Genomic DNA, 23,627 nt, shown 5'->3' with positions numbered 1-23,627 from the left:
GCACGCACACACACACACACACACACACATCACATAAAAACACTGATAGAGGGAGGCATCTGTTGTCTGTTTCTGCTTGGGAGCTGCAGCTACTCAACACCACTGTTCGTTACTTCATATTTTACCTCCAGGCCAGACGATCATACTGAATATACAATGACTATGACAATAACTGGTCCCGTATTTGATGATAAACTACCCCTGAGCAACTGCACTTACTTACCTATGCTGTTCATGCTGGCCAGAGGCTGCAGTGTACAGGACTGGCAGCCTCTAAGGCACGCCTGTATGATCAATGTGAAAATCAACCTGCCTTAAGCCACATTTTTTGATTTTGAATCAAATCTCCACAGGTACTATAAATAAATGACCTGAAAGATACTGAAAATTAGCACCCACCTCTGCAGCTCCATGCAGCTTTTTGACACTTTTAGCCCATTATTTTGGTTCCCTGACCTTCACTCAGAATGTATGGCTGTGTCTCACAGCTCTTATTACACCCACATATATAACCCAAAGGCAGCGGTTTCCAGCTCTGGCAAGCTGAGTGCACTCTAGCAGCCCAGCGATAAATGACAGAGAGCACAAGTAAACAAGTCCCGGTGAAGAAATCTGAGCATGTAGCGTCCCAAATATCTACTCAGGAATGGATGGGAATCAAACCAATGCTAGAACAGGCAAGAGAACATTGGACTTCTTCTTCATCAAGTGGCAACATGGACCAACAGTGGTACCATGACTCAGACAGGAAGCTCATGTTCTACTGTTGGATGTGTAAGTAAGCAAATGTTTTCTGACAGGTTAGCCATAACAACTTTGGCTGTTTTTTGTCTAAGGGTCATTTGCGGGTTAGGGTTAGTGACGCATTAAACTTGCAATGACTGAATGAAAGAAACAAGCTGTAAATACAACATTGGCATATCATGACCTTGAAAAAGCTGGTTGCAAGAAGCTGCTTATTACATTCAGTAGTTATAGAACACAGCATTGAACAGAGCCCAATATTCAATGTCTTTTAGCTCTGTTTCTCTTTTTGACTCCTGAGAGAAATATCTACCTTTAAGCTGCTAAACGCTCCACCATGTTCACCAACTACTCGCTAACTTGTCTTGCCTGTCTTGTCTTCTGTTTGATACGGAGCATGTAGTGTACAGTCAGCTTTTAGAGCTGACAGCACTGTAGTGTTGCTGGAAACAATGTGGAACGAGTGAGAGAAAACAGTAAAGTTGTAGTCTGTAAAATGAAAACAATGATCTGAGAGCCGCTGAACCGTAGAGTCATATGGTAATTATCAGTTGGTTAGTCATGATGAATGACTTCTTGATTTATCATTATGAAATATGTTATTATTATGTAGAAATAAAAACACATTATCATAGCTGGGTGGTAAAAAATAATTTTTACTGGGTTGATCTATATATTAATTTATTTTAGGAGGGTTTTAAATTTTACCAGTTTAGTGTATAACTGCCTACTATGAGCACAACTGCAGTATGTTTCCCAAAAAATTGGCACCATGTTTAAAATGTAAATAGAAACAAAATGTGATGATGTGCAAAAAATTAAAACCCCATATTTGATTCATAATGGCACAAAGAAAATTGATTGTTTTTGGAAAATTGCATGTTCATCTTGAATTTTTTGTGAGACTGGCAGAAAAGACTGGAAAAGTTGTGAAATGCTACAAGAAAACCACTGATGGAACATCTCATAATCATTTAGGCTAACTGGCAACATGTTAATAACATGATCAGCTATAAATCAAAGCATCGCAGAGAGTTTAAGAATTGAACAATAATGTCTGGATGTCATTGTCACAGTGGATTTCATTGTCTACAGTTCGTAATATCATTAAAAGTTTCATAGAATTCTCTGTACGCAAGGGTCAAGCCAAAAACCAATATTATAAGGCTGTGACTGCTTCAAAAACAGACACAATTGTGTCTATCACTATAGATAGGGCTGTGGAACACTTGCACAAACTATTGTCGGTAAACACAGTTTGTCGCTGCAACCACCAATTCAAGTTGAAACTCAACTATGCAAAGAGAAAAGATTATAAAAACAATTCACAAAAACACATTCTGCAGATATTCCAACAGCGTGGGTCTATATTAAAAGAGTCCAGGTACTGGCCTGCCTACAGTCCCAACTTGTCAACTATTGAAAATGTTTGTCTTTGCACTATTTCTAATTAAATATGGGGTTTCAATGATTTGCACATTCCATCACCAACTTTTTTGGAAACCAGGTTGTAAAAACTTAAACAGGCTTCTGGACCAAGACCTTTGAGTACAAGATGATGACTTCATCTATCTATTTGCCTCTCTCTCTCTCCCCCTCTCTCTCTAAACTATACACACATTAAACACACTCTGGATGGGAAAAAAAGTCTATTCTCAAAGGTACAGTATAATACAGTGTAAGTTAGCTGAAAGAGGAAAAACTACAAAGAATGTTTGAACCAGGATGTCTTTAAAGAGATTTATTCATAACAATGTTTACTGAATGGGGACACATTCTGCAGTATGAAGTCCACCCACAGTGGTCATTCATTTGCATCTATGGTCATGTACTCCCTGGTGTACAAAGTGTGTATACAGCATCTCTATAAAGAAAGTCCACGAAAGAAAGGACAGATCCCTGAGGCCTGATGAAAACACTCTGCTGTCCATATAATAGACTTTAATACTTCCTGCTATAGTGTATAGAAAAGAGTGATTCCACAATGAGCAGATTCATGAGAGACTGTCATGGCCTGAGCAAAAGGAGACAACAATACAAAGTGGCCTTTACTGACGTCACACAGCCAGGCATGTATTCATGCATTTGCATATAAACATGCATCATCCAGCTTCTTACTTACTCATCGGGTGTTTCTTAAGAGACGTCCAAACAAGCTATTGAAAGCACGGTAACTTCTAACAAACAGTTGCTGTTACAGATGGGTAAAGTTTTAGATTATTGATTTCACCTTTTTCATGATCCTGCAGCAAATCTGAACATGAGAGCAACGACTTTACTTTATAACACCTACCTTTAAGACGTTTTTGTACATGCTGATTGCTGCTCCTGCTCTGTGAGCTTCTGTTATTACTGTGTGTCTGTGCATGTCTAAAATTAGACTCCATGAAATGATCAAATTACCATGAATCAGACGTTTTTTTTGGTTTTTTTTATACTGAGGTTCAAAGAAACTTACCAAACGGATATGACCATATATGGTGCATTAGACCCAGGACTGCACCACACTCCAGACCCATTACATACAACCCATCATCATGCTAATTAATTCTCCATTTGGCAGAGAGAAAAATTGTGAGCTATCAAAAATGAATACGCTTTTTACACCTCAAGATTCCTCCTTAATTATCACTCAAAAGAAACCAATTTTTTTGGTTAAGATGGGGTAAAGTCTTGCACACATTTACCTGTGTTCTGGACCCCCTTAGAGATGGAAAACTCACCCAGCAACCTGTATCCAAATCACAGGGGAGAGCAGTGGTGGAGGGAAGGGAGGGTAGGGAAAGAGGTTTGGCCTGTATCTCACACTGGCTGGAGCGAGCACGGACCTGTTCTTCAGCCTGGCATCATTCAAAGTACTTACTGTAACAAGGAGTCTGCTCTTTTGTCTTCTGATTTTACCTACTACTTCATAATTTTGCCCTGACATAAGCATTCTATCAATAAAAAAATATCAAACTTTACACTGTGCAAAGAGGGACACAGGCGTCGAACAAAATGGGTCTAATTTTCCAGAAATCAAGTGAACAACAGAATGAAATCAAAGTGTACTAACCTCTGCTTGTTTGCGCCACATGTCCAGGTTCTTGCGCTGAGCTTTGGAGAAATGGTCCCATGCCTTTTGTTTGGAAGCAGCTTGGAATACAGACACAATCTGTTCAACTGTAGCGGGATACAGGGAAGGACCAGAGACCATCCAGAGACAGAAAGAGAAAGAAAGACATAGGGCAGGTGGGAAGGAGCAGAGGAGTGAGAAAGTGGAGTCAACTAGGGATGTAAAGAACTATGTGTGTGTGTGTGTGTGTGTGTACGTGTGCACATGTGTTCATATATGTGTGCAACCGTGTGATCTACTTACCAGCTGATGCCAGTGCATCATCTTGTGGATGGTAGGTCAGATACTCCCACACGCAAAACTTCAATAAATTATCTAATTTTCCAACATTCCAACATATACTTTAATTATATATGACATATAGGTTCATAGAGAATAAACTCTTCTAACACTGGAGATCTGCTTTGATATTTATTAGCCAGGGGCATAGCATTACAAAAGGGATGAACACAATCTCCACAACTACTGGATACACTGCTGTGAAACTTGGTAGAGACAAATGAATCCTACTGATGCTGATGGTCCTCTGAGTCTTCCTCTAGCACAATGTTTCTCAATCCTGGTCCTCAGGGACCACTGCCCTGTTTCCTCCTCCACCACACCTGATTCAAATGATCAGCTCGTCATCAAGCTCTGCAGTGGCCTGATAAAGAGACACTCATTTGAATCAAGTGTGTTGGAGCAGGAAACATCTAAAACAAGCAGGGCAGTGGTCCCCGAGGACCAGTATTGAAAAACACTGCTAACATCACCATCAAACTGACAATTGTGGCTTTGAGTAAAATGTCTTCAAATCTGGTACGGACACTCGTGCCCTTCCCGGAAGAATAGTGATTGCTTTTTGTTTACTCTACAACCAAGCATTAGCATGCTAACACGCTAAACAATTTTTTTTAAGTGAAAGTGGCAAACATACCTACTATCAGCATATTGACAAAGATCCAGGCTCACAGAGCAGCTAGCACGGCTGTAGATTCTGTCTTGTTTAATATTTGTTTAACAAGGGAAATTTTGCTAAGCAACTGGCAGCTGCCAAAAATAGCCTACTTAAAGTGTGCCACTGTTGACTGCTGTGCAGCTTTTCTACAGCGGTTAGGAATCTTGACCAAGGACACCTTGTTAAAGTAGCACACTGTTCCTGATTTCCTTTGCCTATGCAGATTTATCCCTTCTTTTAAAAAAAAAAGGAACAGCTGTGAGCCTCAAGCCTCTGTAGTTAACCCTTTAGTACAGTTGTAGCTGCAGAACGATGGTGCAGAAACACTGGACTGAAGCGAGGAGGCCTCAATAGATGTTATTAGGACCAGACATTTAAATCCAAGGCTTCCACTCTTTCTGCATGTGATGTGTATGATGACAGCTGCTCTAAACTCTGAGATTCTGTCATAGCTGCAGTGTGTATGTCAGTCTGTCATTCCACGTGGTCATGTGGGTGGTCTGTGTATCCCAGAGGTCCTAATGTACATGGAATGGGGAGTCAATATGACCACCAGCTAAGTGGTCTGTGTGTGTGTGTGTGTGTGTGTGTGTGTGTGTGTGTGTCAGCAGAGTGGTGAGAGAGAGAACAGTACAGGGATCAATAGCATCTTCCCAGCACCTTGTAATTTGATGGAGCAGATCGATGGTGAAGTCAGAGAAGAGATGAAAGGTACAAACAGACTTTTAGGCCTATGAGCTTATATGCGAGTATATACATTACCATTCAAAAGTTTGGAAACGCGTGCCACAAAAGACTGATTCAGTACAGTCAGATGGCTGAGAGGACAACTCTATATTTTTGAATAGTCATTCATGCTTTCAGGTTGTGGAAATATGTCTTATTTCCTATTAAGGGTTTGCAAAAGTAACGTTTTGTACAATGACAACAAAACTCTGCAATGGCCCAGCCACAATTGAAAGGAAAGACAAATAACAGTAGTACCAAAATCTGAGCAGATTTAACTGCTGTGTTGGTTTTAGCAAGTTTAGCAAAAAGGTTAGCACTATAGTAATTCGATTACTGAATATCAGCTGAACATAATATGGACCAACAAATCACGGTTTAAACCCGTTTAATAAAAACCACTGCAGAGAGCCCAGTTGCACCATTGTTGTTTATTAATGAACTTGGGTTATTTATGCTTTTCTAGGATAGAAAGTACATTAAAAATCCAAGGATATTTGTGAGAAAATGCTTACAACAGTACTGTTTCTCTCATGCAACCCTGTGGGGATTAAATGGAAATTTAAATCTTTTTTTTTTCTTCTTTTGGGGCCAAAATTATTTCTAAATTATACTGTTTTTGTCTATCTCTGTTAAAAAGAGCGTCAAGGAAAGAACAAAAACATCAATATAACAGATGATTCAAAGTTTTGAACAGTAGTGTATATATGTCTCTGTGCGTCCAATTGTTTTCAATATGGTTGAAAATAGTTTGAATAGAAACTCTTCACAGTGGGGTCTGTCGATTAGCATTAGAAAAAAGGGACATTGTTCCTGGAAAGGTGCTTTAGAGTCTTTGAAATGTATTTATTTTTTCAATGCTTTGAGCACCACAAATGAAATTCACTGCCCCTATAGTGCAGTGGCAGAAGAAGATTGAGAAGCCAATATCTCATAAAATGAAATCTATCTGCATGGCTAGACACCACAAGGGATTAAGTGACGATATGTTGTTTGGTGACTCGGGTGAACTGACCTTTAAGGCGACATATTCCATCAGAGACAGATATATGTGGATTGCAACTAAAAGCATTGGCAGGCTGAATTTATTTGAAATGGACAGAGAGCTCCCAAGTGAAACTTTTAAAACCTAGTCTCTATGCCATCATTAATATGACCTGCAATGCACCAAGAGGAAGGCAAAGCCATGAATAGGGATGTGTTTGTATGAGCTGACGTGATGGAGGATGGCTGAAATAAGGACAGCAACTTCTCTCTTTGTGGTTTCTACAAATACACACCGACATACACTTTCTATGTCTATTGTATTGTTTACCTAAAACACCATAAACGGAACAAAAAAACTGGCAACTTCACTTTGTGTTCAAGGATGTTTATATTCTATTATCATGCAAGTGCTGCGGGCGGTATTGTAAACCAGCATCTGCACAGCCAAAGCTGTCAAAGGTGGGAAGGGGCAGTCTGCCTTTGGCCTTTAATCAAATGAAATGAGATAAGCATGCATATACTGTAGAGAATACATGTTTGGCCTCCACTGAATTCATGCAATGAATATGTTGAGCTACTTACTACTTTCGTCTGAAATAATATTCCACTGCAAGTCACTCGTACCGGTATTATTTTTCTGTGTCTGTGTCTCAGAAGGAATTAAAAAAAACGAGTAGGACAGCGAATGCCTTGTGGTTTAGAGCCACCAAACACTGTTAGGAAAGAAATTAAACTTACCTTTAAGCCATCCAAAAACTAGCATGAAACCAGATGGCTTCTATGATGCTATTAAACTTAATAACCTTTATATTTACAATGTACATTCCTTAGTGATTTATAATCACATGCTTTGTGCATCGTGTAGGAGTTAATAAAGAGCTGTGAGCAATGTTATACTTACTTATTTGCAGCATTAAGTACTTCAGGCACAGGGATTTTGTCTTCAGTTGTGAATGCCTGGCTGTATACTGCCCTTTAGTCTATCGTATGTTTATGTTGTGTGTCTAGTCTTCTGATAGGGAAACTTACACTGAACCAGAAACTTGGCCAAGCATGGATTGGACAGGGCATTTGATAAATGTGTTCTAGTTGTAAACATTTTGGCTTGGTGTGAGTGATCCTGAACTTATCTATAGATACAATCTGTTGTAAACCTAAACTATACAGTGTAAACTGTATTATACATCCAAGCCTTTAGTGTGTGTGATTGAAAAACATAAGACTCACATTGAGCCACTATGCCTGCCAGAGCGGTCTTGAACTTGTCCTTGGCCTCTTCCATCTCCTTCTCATGCTGACTCTTCTCGCCCGTCAGCCGGCGGATGTGGCCGTTGGAGGATTGGATCATGGAGTAGAAGTTGTTGGCATTCCTGCGGTTGACTTCACCTCGTTCCAACCAGGTTAAGAGCACACGCACTGCTTCGGGAAACTTGCCGTCATCTGGCCAAGGGGTGTGGACACAAAGAAAAAAAAGAATCAGGTGCTTTACAGGAAGGCAAAAATAATTTCCTGTACATTCCCTGGGCAGTAATAGTGACAGCAGTACAAGTGCGGGTAACTAAGAATGGCACATATAGTAGAAAAGTAGACAAAGTCAGGTTTATGTGAAGGTGAACTGAAAAAAGATCTTAAATAAAACCCCAGTGAGCTGGAGAGAACAGAGAGTAAAGAATAAAAGGACTTCTGTCCTTTTGGTTGAAAGGAAAGGAAAGAAGTGTACATATGACTCCAACAAGAGAACAACTTCACGGACCACAATGACACCTGCAGGACATGGAGAAAGAAGTTAAAGGGGAGCATTTAGAGGTTCTAAGTAAAAACACAAACTGCATTTGGAGTACAACTGGCACTGAAGTGCTAAATCTTCTTTCTCCCTCTTGGTGAAAGATTCAGCAAAGACTAAACTGAAATCTACACCAAATAGCTGTAAGATTTCACAACAGCAGCAGCCCAAAGTGATCAGAAAAAAAAAAATCCTTGGCTACAACAACAGCAACATGTTCGAGTTCCACCAGGGCCTGGAAAAAGACACACACAGATGGTAGCGAGGCAGAAAGTCACAGGCATTTTGTTATCGTGCAACTGTGACTGAGACCTGGAAGTGTCATTGCTCATTAGTGGAACAGGTTTATTCAGCCAAAAAGCCGACGGAAAGCTGAGAAGATGGGGGAAAAAGGAGAGTGGGGAAGAGAAAATGGAAAAGATGAGCAGAGGAGAACACAAAGTGCAGAGAGGAGAGAAAGGACAAGATAAGAGACAGGAGCATATGCTGAGGGGAGAGTAAACTGATATGCCGTGTTTAACTGCCTTTGTGTAACGTCTTTTGAAAACAAATTCCCTGACTTTGTTAGAACATCAGAGAAAGTGCTTTGTCAGTTTTACCAGCTGCAGTTCAGGACCATTCCTGTATTGCCTTGGCTTACAGTGGATGCTCCCTGCAAGCACGCACATTTACCTTATTCCTTATCTTACCTTATTCTTTACCATGCTCTGTCGGTGCCATGATGTCGTACATATTTAATTGTATATGTTTAAGACTCTGCAGTGTCTACTAACCTTTGATCTTGTCTCCCAGCTGGCTGCACTCGTGCTCCGAGTAGTGGACGATAGGAGGAGGAGAGGGCGGCCGGAGACGATCCTCCTCCATCTTGCGCCGGTGCCTCTCCTCTCTGGCCAACATGCGCTGATGACACTCCCACTCATACAGGTCGTCTCTGGCCTGGGCGAAGTCCACGTGGAGACGGCCAGTGTCTTTTTTGTCTGTGCTAGAGCCCAAGCGGACGCGGTAACCTATGTGAGACAAACAAGTGTAATAAAGAGATGGGAGGAAGTGTAGGAAAGTAAATGTGATGGGAGAAGCAGGTGGACCAGCAGGGAACACACCAATTAAAATGAATTAGTCTGTCAGCTCAGACAGTTTGATGTCATTTTCACAGTGTCCATTTTGCACTGTTTAAAGATATTTTCTATTTGAAAGATAACTTTTCTTCACAACGTTTACTTCTTGCTTCAGTCTAGCAGTCTACCACTTCAATCCAGACTGAAGAAGTCAACAACTACAGTATGGGACAAATTGACATTAAATTTTGTACAAACAACCATGGGGTATTCAAGGGTGAATCCTACTGACTGTGGTGATCGAATGACAGCATTAGCTGCACTTTGTGTTAAGTACTAGCAGCATTCATCACCTAACCTGCTTAATAAGGTGGAAAAACAAGAATGAGCTTTACTCTATACGTTTCTGTCTAAACCAGTTGTGAGCCACTTTCTGCCACCTTCCACAAAAGTAATTCAAACAACTAAACAGATAACTGAGACTGTGAAATCTCTTTAGTGGTCTACCTATATAACACCTCTTTGAACTTGTCAACACCTATTTTGTTTGCTGGATCCCTTTATTTCAGAAGATATACTGTTGCTGTAGGGTTATGGAGAGTAAAGAAGGCCTGCATTCTTTTGTCAATACATGAGAGACTTTGGGAGGCCAATTACTTCTCTAGTGGCACTAAAAGACCACAATATCCCTCATTACCTCCCTACTTCCCCTCTTATCCTCACTCACTCCTCCTTACTCAATTTTCTCTAATGGCTGGTTGCGAAGCTGAAGTAAAATCATGCCCATTTTGTGATTTAATTGCTTGAAATGATCAGAGAGAGTGTTTGGGTATGTGTGTGAGTGTAGCCAGATACAGTAATGATGCCCTGTGCGATTCACTGGGCCAAGACACACTCATCACAGGAAAAGAAGGGCAGTGGTAGATGCAAGTGCAAACAGGAAAAGAAATGCGTGCGAGTTCGGGGGGTTCTACTTCAGTCCGCTCTTGCTGCTTCAGGCTGCCAATCTAACACTACTTCAATATTTCATATGAAAAGAGCTCACTGTGCTGCGGCTGCTGTGTGTGTGTGTGTGTGTGTGTGTGTGTGTGTGTGTGTATGTGTGTGTCTTTACTGGGCATTGTGTTTGCATGTGTGTGTGGGGGGGTGGAGTATTATTTATGGGGAAACTACACAACCATGTCATCTGGCTAATATATGGACCTCAGCTCCCACACCTAACTGTAAGAATAGACACAGACAAAATCGCAGGGTCTCTCAAACTAATTCTCACACACACATTTGTAAATGTGTAAATGCATGAACACACACTTAATAATGCAGGGAATACTACAGAAGTGGCTAGAAGTGGGAACATACAGAGATTTAAGATTAAGATTTAAGGCCTCTCGAAGCTGCTGTGAAAACCACAGGCTGATGTCACATGGTTAGTAGATTTGTGTACTAACTGTCCTTTCTACAAGTTAAATCAATAGAGTTGTGAAGAGGGAGAAACCGCTGGATCTGTACTGAACTCTTCTTAACATAGAAATGAGAATATCACGATTAATTTAGGTTTGTGGTATGGCCACCAGTTTTAATCAATTACTTTTTTTCAAGTTGAACATGGTGAACAGCTCTAAATAATACATGAACCTCTTTATCTGTTGCTATGGAGAAGAAGGCACAGATCAGGGTTGTAGCGTTTCAAAATGCTACATCATTGCAGTTGTGAACAAAACACAGCAACCCTGCTGTTGAATTCATCTGCAATTTACCCAGAATTTGTACTAGCTGATTAAGACAGATTATACATTTCTTTCATTAGTGTAAATAACTTTCCTTCGAAGTTAGCAGCACACGAAATGCAAGTTTAAGCTTTGTGACTGGATTTTTCTGACCAAAATGCACCTTGGGAGTTTTTATATACATAAGTTTGTCTTCAACTTTTTAAATCAAAGCACCTGGTATTTTCTAATGCAGCTTTTCTTCTGTCATCTGAGGGAGTGCTTCAACTATGACTCACATAACATTGTCTAAGAAAAAAGTTCTTCCAGAGGCCCACTTCACAACTCTATGTTTTCTTTCTTGACATTTATCCAAGAGGCACTGACACAAATATTACACCAATAAGCACTTAGACTATCACTAAGATGAATAATGATGACAGTTTACCCGACAGGAAGAGCGCCTTGTCCACAGTAAACTCTTCAGCAAATCTGATGTGGCAGAAGTTCTTCTTGCTTTTACGTATGGCGGTGATATCGCCGCACTGTCCGAAGACCTCCATGATGAGCTGCTCTGTGGCGTTCTCTGGCAAACCGCCGACAAACACGGTCTTACACCCTGGAGGGCGATCTCTCGTGGCTGGAGGGGGAAGGTCTGTACAAACGTAATGGGACAAAGGAGATATTTTCTAGTTATGTATGTGTCAGCTATCACTAGGCTGAAATATTAAGAGTGGGAAGAAAGATGAATGATGAAACACATACATTTATGTAGAGGCAGTACAAACAACTCAAGAAATTATTTAGCTGTTCCAGAACATCAAAACTCGCTGATGTTGAGAATGAATTATGCTCTTTGCAATATGAAAACAATATGTCCAATGGCTAGAACATACTGTTTTGATTAAATTGCTGCTGGAAACCGTTTTGGCAGAACGGTGGAGCAGGTCTGATTTCCTGTCTTTTGTTTTCACTCAAAAAGAAATATGCATGCCTGTATGCTTAGACAATAAAAAAAGAAAAATCCAAACAACAACTTCGAAGAAAAGAAGCAGCTGCTCGTAGCTTGTAGCTCCAATCCAAAAACATATTTATTTAATTCTTACCTCAAATACCGCATTTCAATAGCACTTATTCCAAATGTATAATGTCTGCCTAACAGGTGTATTACTATATTAAACATGCACAAAAGTATAGACAAGGATATGATGGAAATGAAAGCCACTCATAAAAACTTACAAACATATACAAACGTAAAAATTATTTTGTATAAAAAAGCTCCATCAAGGAGAGAATATGGAAAAGTGGTACACAGAGACTGCTACAATAAAGCATCAAATCCCCTTATAATGACTGGGGAAAACAAAAACACATAAAACGTCCAGAAGGCGAAATGACAAATAAATCCCATAAAAAGAACCTGAGGTCAAACCATCCAGGCTAAGAAAAATAAGGATCCAGGTCATATAAACATTTAAACTACATTCTTAAATTTTGAGTCTGATGCTGTAGAAATCAATTAAGTCATATTTAAAACATAGCACTTATGAGCTAAAAAAGGATAAAGCCTTATGCATGAATAATGATAACTTGGAGCAATACGCTCAGATCGTTTTTTGTTAGATAAATGTTAATATCAAACCATTTCATGCATGAAAATTAAATCCTTTTCGGCCACAAAGTGATTGCAAATCCTCTCATGTGTAAGGTCCCCTGCATTGCAGAAATCACTTATTCAACACAGATGAGTGTTGACTGATGTAATCTCCAATAGATCAGGCTTCTCATCCATGATGAACGTGATTAGCCGGGTCTATGAGGAGTGAACCAGCGCTAATCAGTGGAACGATGAGAACGCTGTATTTCCGCATGTCTGCTAGAAAGGCCTTGCAATCACGGTTACTGATGTTCCCACCCCTGCAGATATTGATATTCCGAAAATGAACCGGGGTTGAACTTGGTTGGACTCCTAAAGTGCATCAAGATGGCCTGGTTGATCAGCACCGAGAAGAATAATTCAGCTGTGGCTCAGAAGATAGAGCAGGTGGTTGACTAATCAGATGATCAGTGGATCGATCCCTGGCTCCTCCTGTCTGAATGTCTTGGCTCAATGTGTATGTATGTAGTGTAAAAGCAACTTGAGTGGTCGGAAGACTAGAAAGGCGCTATATTAGTAAAGAGGATTCTTATTTGAATGTGATCAAATAGATTTTAAGTCTGTCAAACTGAAAACATTCTCAATAAAAACCTCTGCAGTAACATCACGGGTACTTAGAGAAGTTTGTTTAAAGTCTGTGTAAAGGCAAATCTGAAACTCCTTTCGAAATACATTAAATGTGTTGGAAAATAGTTGCTGAAAACATGTGAAAAGACTTTCACAACGATATATTACTGAAATGTGGAGTTCGAGGTTAAAACAGTTTTTGGTCCAGGATATTTTGAGCAGTCATAAAGAGTGGCTCAATGACACACTGAGGCCACCTGAGCATATCCCTGCACCCACAGCAGAGTGTTAGAGGCATGATTTCAGTGGTTTCAGCAGACACGCCCCCACAGTCGTGCTCATTTTTACCCGATTTTGACACCTAACTTCATAAACTTATTATTAATCGTATTTTTAATAATTCAAATTTGGCTGGGTGGTTAATAACACTTTCCTCTTTGGTCTAACAAACTCAGAATACAAACATATTTATTCTAACATAAACTTTACACAGACTTTAACAGATCGTGCCTCCTGGTTCCCTTTAAGGACTCCCAATAGTCAAGACAAATTAAAGACCCAAATTCTCATCATTTTAAGTATTAAAAAAATGTACCTTGTGACTAAGTAATGACTAAGTAAGGAGCATAGCAATTTGGGAAGAGATAAGTTTTGAGAAATATTGCTGTTTCACATTTAGTGGAGCCAGCTGTCATTAGGGTTTCTACCAAAGATGCCTTCTAATAGCATGAAAACAAATAAATCAACCAAGCAACCGAAATACATATTTTACAAAATGAAAAATATTTATGGGCTATCAAGTGGTGAAGACAACAATCCAAAGTCAGAGTTTTTGTCTGGCTAAAAAAGATTTATCAGCCCATAATCCCCCTGCTGTCAGAGCTCCTTGTACTCTCATGCAGCACTCTGAAGATATGCAGGAAAACTTTCAGTCCCTGAGTCCAAGCCAGCAATGTTCCTTTCTTTTCACCATCTCTCTCTCTCTATCTGTCTCACACACAAACACACACATCAACACCCACACCCACACACACACACACACACACACACACACACACAGTACCACTGCTTATCCCTTCTTCTGCTTCTTCTTCTTTCCTTTAAACGTGGCTGGTAAAGTAGAATATTGACTGAGGTGTCATTGCCTGACCTCTGGAGTTGGCGAATTAAGCTAGTTTTGAGTCGAGATGGACAGAAAAAGTGAAAGTGGTGCAAAAAAAAGCTTGCGATAGCAAGAAAAAGCTTTGTTGGCAGATGCAACAAAGCGTTCCAAATTAACTGACCTTTTAGGTTCACGAGTGGCTGATGGTGATGATGGTGACAAGGGGGAGAGCCGTGAGGACAGAGAAAGGAGAACAGGTGCAGTCCAGCGGTACTCCAATGTGTCATGTTGTAAATTAAATCAAATATGCTTTTTTGCATTCACACGTTTTGGATATTTTGGCTTCAGTAGAGTTCTTTGTTTGTAGCGAACAACAGTTTGCAGGAGTGCGACATTTTTGCCATCCAGCTACCTGCTGAGCCACTGAACCCCACTGATCAGCACATTAGGATTTTATTTTATGCAAACACAGTTCTGCACAAGATTCAGATGAAGTATTCATGATGTCCTGATTGAATTACAATAAATACATGATATCATACAATACATATGAGCCCCAGTGATTACATTTCTTATGCAAATAAAAACCAGGTGAACCAGAGGCAGAGAAAAACAGAAGGAGCAGTGTTTACATGATTCACTCTGTTATTCATAACGTGAGTCAAAATTCAAACTCGATATGTGTGCCTCCCTTTGAGTAACTGTAAGATCAGCACTTCACACGGCTGATAAGCTTAAGATGCAGTCAGAGGAACTGAGCAGAGTGAAGAGGATGTAGAGTCCAGGATAAAACAAAAGAGAAAAGGAGGGAGGGATCAGATGTTAGAGGTTATGAAGAAAATGATTTTTTTTTTTTGTGCGGCTATATTGAGGATCAAAATATCAAAAAGAAGTAATGTAAAGCAATAAAAGACACAAACTACCTCAAAATGAATGCAGATTTTATACAGAATCTGCTGTTTATGACTGAGTTACTGATTTTAAATCTTGGGAAATCGGGGACTGAATTTGGTGATATTATGTATCACTGGCTGACTAATAAGCTGGTTGATTTAATTCTGACATGTTACTTCTGGATAAATATGGATTCTGCTCCCAAGCAAATACCCAGGCTGATTCTCAGTACAGCCCCATTCCACAGGCCTACTGGCTGCGTTGGCCACCCACTGGTCTGCTACACTAACACAGGTCATCACCATCCATCACCTCGACTGGCTAAACACCTTTTTATGGCCTGAGGGGCTGCCACAGGGAGGGGGCATCAACTCCCAAAGCACTGTTAGTCAGATGATAAACTACATTTACACACACTACAGTAAACATGTTTAGTTCATTCAAGTCACACATGAACAAAGAAAAAGGCGTGAACCTGCACACAAGATTTATTGCACCACTGTAAGCATACTCTAACACACTAGGGCTTCCCTGCCTTAGTCTATTCGTCCATTTGTATGTTTCTCATTAGGGTCTTGGGTGACTAATGAAGTTTGATCATTTATCGGATGAGGAACAACAATACTGAAGAAAAAAACATCAGTTAAAACTGATCAGCTGAAGTCAGATTTCAGAGACATCTATATCAGCAGTGAGATGAAAGAAACAGAAACTGCAGTTGGGCATCCTTCTTCATTCAAGCTAAATAGAGTATGCATATGTGTGCATATGTAACACTGGGGCACACTGCAAGTATCCTCAAAGCTAAAAAGAACATGGTACATCTTTCCTTAATGGTAATTATGAAGAAATAGAAGAGTAAGAGAGGCAGATAGCAAAGAGCCTGATGTTCATTTTGAGTCCATCGGTCCGAATTTGTGTGTGTGTGAAGTAACACCATTTATAGAAGAAAAAGGTACTACACCACTTCAGCACTATAGGAGGTGAGTGGGAAGAAGTGGCAGTGGAGAAGGTGATGGTAAGAGGTGTTAAGGGTGATTGGGGAAGGTCTGACTGAAGAAAAGGTAGGAGGACACAACAACAAGAGAGCTTGATGAGGATGTACACTGATGGTAAAGGTTATACACACTGAGGAGGCAGAAGAGGAGGGGGGAAAGCATGAGAGCTGGGGGAGAGCTGCGGGGTTATTGCTGCTCAGTTACAGGTCAGTGAGAGGGGATGCTGCACAACACGTGGTGTCAAGTTGAGCGTGTGCAGCTAGAGGGTAATGACTACTTGTGACGGACACCATATGCAACCCTGTTGCTGGATGCCAGCGTTATGCCTGTGATATTTGCTAAAAGCCTGAATGCATCAATGCTTGGCTTCCTTTGTTCCTCACATACTGTATAATCCTCCAAACCATCTGCATCCCTAATACATCTGTGGTTCAGAGCAATACTTTACAAAACCCATGGGACTGCTGTACAACTGATATTACAGAATTATTAAATTAAATTAAATTACATATAGAGGAGGTGTTTTCACCTCACATTTAAAAAGGAAGCTTCACGCTGCTATGCTTGGCAAAAACTTGCTGGTTATAGTTTCTTTAATGCAAACATTTTCTGGTTTTCTTAACATTTTTGAGATTCATTTTATTATCTTTATGTTACAGACAGTTTGAAGACATCACCATGGACTTTGGGAACTTACTATGGGCATTTCTGCTCAAGAACTTGGTGTAACCAATATCTTTCCCAACTGCTTATTTCCCGAAATGGGTGCCTTTTCAATAGTGTAGGCTGTGTTCCTACAGTATGGGTGGAAAAATACCCAATAAGGTATTCTATCCATTTATCAATTTTCCACTGCTTGCTGCAGAGGTTCCCAGACATATGCCAGATGCCCTTCATAAGCCTTGAGGGAGATCCTTGAGGCACTTCAGTCAAGTGGAGATATATAATCCCTACAGAATTTATAGGGTTTACCCTTCAAGCCAAACGTGTCTGGAATACCTCCAGAGGAGATGGTTAATCCCTGTTGCTTTTAATGCTAATAAACATAGGTTCTACTCAAACCTCCTTCTGGACGTCAAAGCTCTTGATCCAATCCCTGAGGATGGACATAGGCATGAGTAAGGCAAGCCAATTTTGGCTGCTTGCAACCTCAATTTCTGTTATTTGGTTAGACTAACTCGCAGGACATTTTGCCTTAAGGCCCAGCTCCTTTTTCCACATCAATTCACCTGTCTGGATCTCACACTCCATTTACACCTCACTAATGAAGAAGAACATAATTGTTCTTTACAGCCCTAACCCCAAGTGCTTCACATTTGGTTACAAACCACCACAGTGGACGCTGATGGTCACGGTCCGTTGAGGTCAAGATAACTATATCACTGCCACAAAAGCACTTGAAACCTTTCTAGAAATCGACTCACACTCGAGATGCTGTCTCTATTTAAATCCTAAACAGACTTGGTGACACTTTACAACCTAACCAGACACCCTAATTTATACAAGTCTTTCACCACCGTCGCCAAGTGCTTGCTCATGGTGGAACCGTTGGGTCTCTGTAAATAATATTATAAAGAGTACAGTCTAGACCTGCTCTGCATGAAAAGTGTCATGAAATAACTTTGTTATGATATGGTGCTATATAAATAAAATTGAATTGAACTGAATTTCAATTGTGTTAAGTTTAGCCTCTAGTCTGGGACCATTTTGTCTTGAGAGACACTACCAGGAGCTGCCTGCCTGAACAACACAACTCTCATGGTTTAGTGGCGATGAAGAGCTGAATCTTATGAAGTTACTTGACTTTCATGAAAAGAATCAAGGCCAGGCAGTTTTATTCAGATGTCTGCCTATTCAAAATACTTAGCTCAAAGATAAACTTTTCTGTGACACTGAAATAGCTGACAGGTGAGAAGATCTTAAGCAGAGATGGGAATCAAAAAAAGTGAGTGACAGTAACTGGGACAGAGAAAAAAGTTGAAGAGAAAGTATAAAAATATATCTGATGATTAGAAAGGTCCACAATTAAGTGTTGTGTACATGCATCAATATACATGCATGTAAATTTTCCAATCCATGTATGCAGTACAGGCTACATACAACACAGGCAAGAGTTGTACTTGTGTCATAGAGTGATCATGACATGCTTGTTAAAGCTGATCCCTCACACAGCCTGGGGGTTTATATGTGCTCCAGGTACCGAATTCATTACCCTATATTGATGGCCAGCTAGAAAGACATTAAACTTTTAATCAGCTTTTCCCTCTGCACCATGTTATGACAGTGACACTTTATACTGAGCTATAATATACAAGCAGATATACAAGCATAACTTTAAAACTGCGTTACAGATGTGGTAAAAGAAGATTTGCCTAAGAGAATACAAGAGTGTGGGTTTTGTTTGTGAAAGAATTGTAAACTCCCAAATGTTACTGCGTTGAGGAGGCTTTTGTTTTAGTTCACCTTGAAGATGGCATGTAAGACTTGTTTGAATAAAGTCCCCAGGCAGGAACTTTTCTGTAGTGGAAAATCTGAAAAGCAAAGGTGGGATCAATCAAAGCACCCCCCACTAGTTCTTTTCTAAGTCTGGGTAATTGCAAGGTGGAGGTGAGATAAATATAAACAACAGCTTGTGCAGCACAGCACCTCTCTAGACAGATTATACAAAGTGACTTGCAGTGAAAAGTTTGTTGTGTGAATGTAGACAGAGCTCATGGTGATCAAGTTCATGGTTAGGCATGAAGAGGAGGACAGAAAAAGTAAAGAAAAACAACACAGATGATTTATTATTTGCTTTGGCATTCTTGATTGATGTCTCCCATATTGAAATACCAAATTAGAACAAAATTTGTAATAACATTTTTGAGTCTGACATATGTAACAAGTTATCACAGTGATAAAAAATACAAACAAATATCCATGCGGATGTTCTATCACCATGAAAATCAAACGGATCTTTTGGGCAAAGTTGAAAAATGCTTAGAGCTGAAATGATAATATCCTAATAATAATTGTTTTGCATGGAGATGGTGGTGAAGGGGAAGATTGCAGCATTAGCATATTATGACTTACTGGGGTTGGGTGGGAACAGGGTGCAGCTCTTGCAGTGGATAATCTCCTTGACAAGTGGCACATCCTGGGAGAGTGGTGCGGGCACCATACCGAGGCCAGGCATCATGGGATTCAGAGGGGTAATTCCAGCCATCATACCAAGGTTGGGATCGAAATCTGGAGGCAGGAGAGAAACATGAATAAGATAAAACATCTGATCCTTCCTGAAAAAGAAGTAATGACACAGGTTAGCTGGTGGAAACTGTCTGTGTTTAAATGCTACTGTGTTCAGGTATCACTTCAGCCTATATTTTCTCTTTCATGTTAACTTCATGTTGTGTACTTATTCCCTGAGAGATTCTTCTCTTAACGCTGGTGACACACACACAGCCTACACAAAATGGAATACACAGCCATTCATGAATAAATCATCTTGTTAAACAACATGCATATTTTAAGAAGTTTGAGTGAGCCACACTTTCTGTCCCTCCTGCCGTTTGAAGGATGACCTTATAGATAATGTACACAGTTGGGTCTAAAACCTACCTAACAACAACAACAACAGAGAGGCTTTATTTACAATATCGATTTACACTGCAGCACTGGCATCCGTAGCCAACACATGAGCCTTTTATGTGCACATGCACCCCAGTATGGAGCTTTTTGAAATGGAAATGACGTTGCCCTCTAGTATGTGCCTCAACATTACCTGCAGAGGATTTGGAGCCGACAATTATGCTGCAGGGTGTGTAATGTTTATGCACCTGTGTATGTCCGTGCAGGAGCAGTGCTCACTAAAACAAATCCTTCACTGGAGATTATACACATACTGTGATATACTAGACATGTAACCAAATCAAACTGACACACCGGCTAAATATTTTACAGAAGGTGTTATTTGCTGACTGTAAGACACAGTCGATGAAATCAGAATCATGAAATGCATAAGTAAACACGGAATGCAATGACAAGTAGAATCTGGAAGAAATACGACTGCTCAAGCATAACATTTACCTTTAAAAAAGCTTAATGCGCAGATTTTATTGTCACTGTCAGAGGTGTTAATTGATCTACACGTTTACTGCTGAGGCTGCCCTGTGCAGTGTACTGGACTGCATTATATTAGGAGGTTTTTATGTTTTGCCCACCTCATTTACAAACATGAGGAGGGAAGAATTTTAGAAACACATTTGAATATAATGAGGTTAAACAAAGTAAAACACCACGGGTAACTACAACCTCAATAAAAACATATTGTTTAATTAACACCTCTGGGAAAGTTTTATTTTATAAGCTTCATAAAAGGAAGTGGCCAGGGTATGTATGCATATGTGAAATGTTTCTTTAGCTTTTCTGCTGGATTTGTTGCACAGCAGATATTTTGTCTTATCAAAGCTGGAAAAACATTGCTGGACAGTAACAACGGCTCAGTTCCATTAAGTGTTCCACTGACAATGAGAGTACGTGTGCAATAGCAGGACTTCCACGGTCCCCTGCTATGCAACGTCTGCTACCAGACACGTTAGACACAGCAGCAACAATGCAAAAACAACTGTGAAGCAACCAATTAACTGCTACTTTAAATAAACACAGTACAAACACATGGTAACAATTATGAAAGCTGATGTGAAATAAAAAAATAAATTCTATAAGACATGTGATTCAGTATTAACGAGACTTCACTGTGATAATCCCCTCCAACAGAGAATAACAGCAGCAACATTATGTGGGCTCCATTACAATTCTGAGCAGTCCTCCTTCAATCCAGCGAAGGAGAAATAATATTTACTGTTCTACAGCATACACCATTAGCTGGAAATAGATACTATATTTTCTTATAAGTGATTTCCTCTAAATCTGCTGGAAGAGACAAAATGGATGAATTGAATGACACTCAGTGAAGGAGAATAAAGAAATATGCACATTACAGAAGACTCGAAATTGGCCCCTGGAGCCAGAGGGGGTGTAATAAAGACATTAGACTGATAAAACCAGCTGAAGAACAAAAATGAGGAAAGACAAACAGAGGCTAGATGGAGAAAAGAAAACAGTCAAAACTAGAAGAGTGCGCTGAGAAGAGTGTAGATCTCCACTATGCAGCAGATGGTGAAGCACCTACTGCGATATTGCCAACACAAATGCTAGATGCAACCAGTGGAGATTTGTAAATTGTAGATTTGTGTTGGCTTTCTTCTAGATGTGCAGAATAATGTGATGTTTGTAACAGAGTGTCCTGGGTTCGCCTAACTGTATACATTTTATAAGAAAGCAATAAAAAAGGACAATAAGCCCAGACTTTTCAATTTAAACGTCATGTATACAAAACATTTTGTTATTTATTTGGGATATTTTGTTGGAAGAAACCACACAAAATTAAAGTCCTTCCTACATCCCTTTCCCCCTTTCATACAAAGAAGAGTTTAATGTCACTCCAGTGTCCCTCCTGGCTCCCTTACAGTCACTTTATGCACCAACAGTGTCAGATAGATGTGAGACTTGTAACTACAAGGAATATATTGAGCATGTGCTGATAGGTTGAAGGTTGAAGGATGGGAACATCGAATGTTTAATTTAAATATTTGAACAAAACAGGTTTAAAGATGGGATCAGTCTCTCTGGAGAAAGTCATTGTCCTGCCGTCAAATATCAACACTTTGGTATTGACCAAGGAGCATGAGCGCCACCTATTGTGTTGTCTGGCTTGCTCCCAGCAACGTTGTTTTTTTTTGTTTTTTGTTTTTTATCTAAGAATGAGACAACCACCTTTGTCTTTATGTAGGCCAAAACCTTTGCAGTTGTTGATCACTTGTGGCCCCTACTGGCCAGTTAAGAGGAGTGACCAGGAGTCAGCAGTCAGTATAAATTAGAGCAGTCTATAAAATACTTCTTTCAAAAACTGTGAAACACCACAAACCACAAGTGGTCCTTCAGCATACAGTCATAAATGTCCCCAAAAAAAATCATGTTGATGAGCCCAGTGCTATGTAAGATTATCTGCCGACAGATGCACACAGACACGCTTGACCAAATGCGTGATCCTCTCCAGGTTTAAGCCTGACGGAGATAAAAAACAAGCCAGGCGAAATACATTAAAGGGAAATGGATGGAAACTATATGTCTATTGATGACTTCACCATCAGTCTCTAACCAGGTGTCAGAGTGAGAGGGAAGAAGTGATAAGGAGGACCCTAGTTGCCGGGCGATTGATGGCTCCTTCTGCACGTTAAGGTGAAGGAAAAGAAGACAGATAGTGGGGGGGGAAGATAAGAAAGTGTGGATGGAAAATGGGAGCCTGGTGTAATGACCAACCTGAATGCCAAACACTTTACATAGACAAGGACTGAGAAAACCAAACAGAGTGTACACCAAGACTAAGTTCAGTGTTGTGGGAACACGATTTTCTAGAAATCATACTTCATTTTCTGTCAAGCCAATGCTCTACTGTTCTAGTGGTATAATTAGGAGACATGCTTATGAGTTCACAGGTTGTATATTGATGGAAAGCAAACTAGATTTCAGCTTACATGGAGGAAACTATCTGATTACATCAGGGCATGGCTGGTTCAATTTCACTTCAGCGCTCCTCATGTTCCCTCTGGAGGGTGTGTGTGTGTCTATGTCAATGTATTTCTCCTCGTCCGTTAAGAGCATCAGACCTGAAGCAACCATATAGCAGAGCTGTCAGTAATAAACGTTGATTATTTACTTATTCTTAAGAATTTCCTGCCCTATAATAGTTCTCTCATCTCTAGTTTCAACAATGTAGCTCGAAGGCATGTTCTATCTCCGGCATACCATTATTTCTTCCCTCCTTCTGTGCAGCTTATTAAAATGTAGCCGTAAATAGACCCAGACAAACATTCACATCAGTCAGACAGTCATCAGACTGCACTTCATTCACTGTACATATTTATGCAGTTTTCAAAAGGATTCGCTGTTATGTTACAGAATTTAAATTTTATATACATAGTACAGAGTATATTTGATAAAGCTTTATACTAGTGAATTTGACTGTTGCCAGCTAGTGTGAAAAGTGCATCCTATAATTTGGGGTACTATTGGGGTATTGACAAAAACACACTTTCCCTGTCGTTATCTGCCTCTCACAGCGGCAACTTTATGAGGATAAAATGTCAAACTTATGGATGTCTTACAGTATAAAACTCTACAGTACAAAAAAAACAGACACATCCCAACCCAGTTATAATTTTAGTAGCACCAGCAACCGTCAAAGTCAATGTGGTATGATGTATCCTTTTTTTAAAAACTAATTTGTTTAGATGCAAAGAACTTAGACCTGCATAT

The 23,627-nt window shown here is 39.9% G+C and overlaps 1 protein-coding gene across 9 annotated transcripts in view; it reads right to left on the bottom strand.

Moving 5' to 3' along the window:
* The window catches only part of LOC104925371 (ecto-NOX disulfide-thiol exchanger 2), a 167,427-nt gene that overhangs the window by 20,611 nt on the left and 123,189 nt on the right, over positions 1 to 23,627 (bottom strand). For 8 of the 9 annotated variants that reach the window (XM_027281191.1, XM_027281184.1, XM_027281182.1 and 5 more), the window contains 5 exons: positions 19,344 to 19,499; positions 11,502 to 11,717; positions 9,066 to 9,299; positions 7,737 to 7,949; positions 3,800 to 3,906 (listed from right to left, as the gene is read on the bottom strand). In XM_027281191.1, coding sequence (XP_027136992.1) covers positions 3,800 to 3,906; positions 7,737 to 7,949; positions 9,066 to 9,299; positions 11,502 to 11,717; positions 19,344 to 19,499 — 926 coding nt within the window. The remainder of the gene's footprint in view (positions 1 to 3,799; positions 3,907 to 7,736; positions 7,950 to 9,065; positions 9,300 to 11,501; positions 11,718 to 19,343; positions 19,500 to 23,627) is intronic. The other variant, XM_027281211.1, reaches the window with a different exon arrangement.

Source organism: Larimichthys crocea, chromosome I (genome assembly GCF_000972845.2).
Source record: "Larimichthys crocea isolate SSNF chromosome I, L_crocea_2.0, whole genome shotgun sequence".
NCBI lineage: Eukaryota > Metazoa > Chordata > Actinopteri > Sciaenidae > Larimichthys > Larimichthys crocea.
This window is presented reverse-complemented; position numbering and strand designations above follow the sequence as displayed.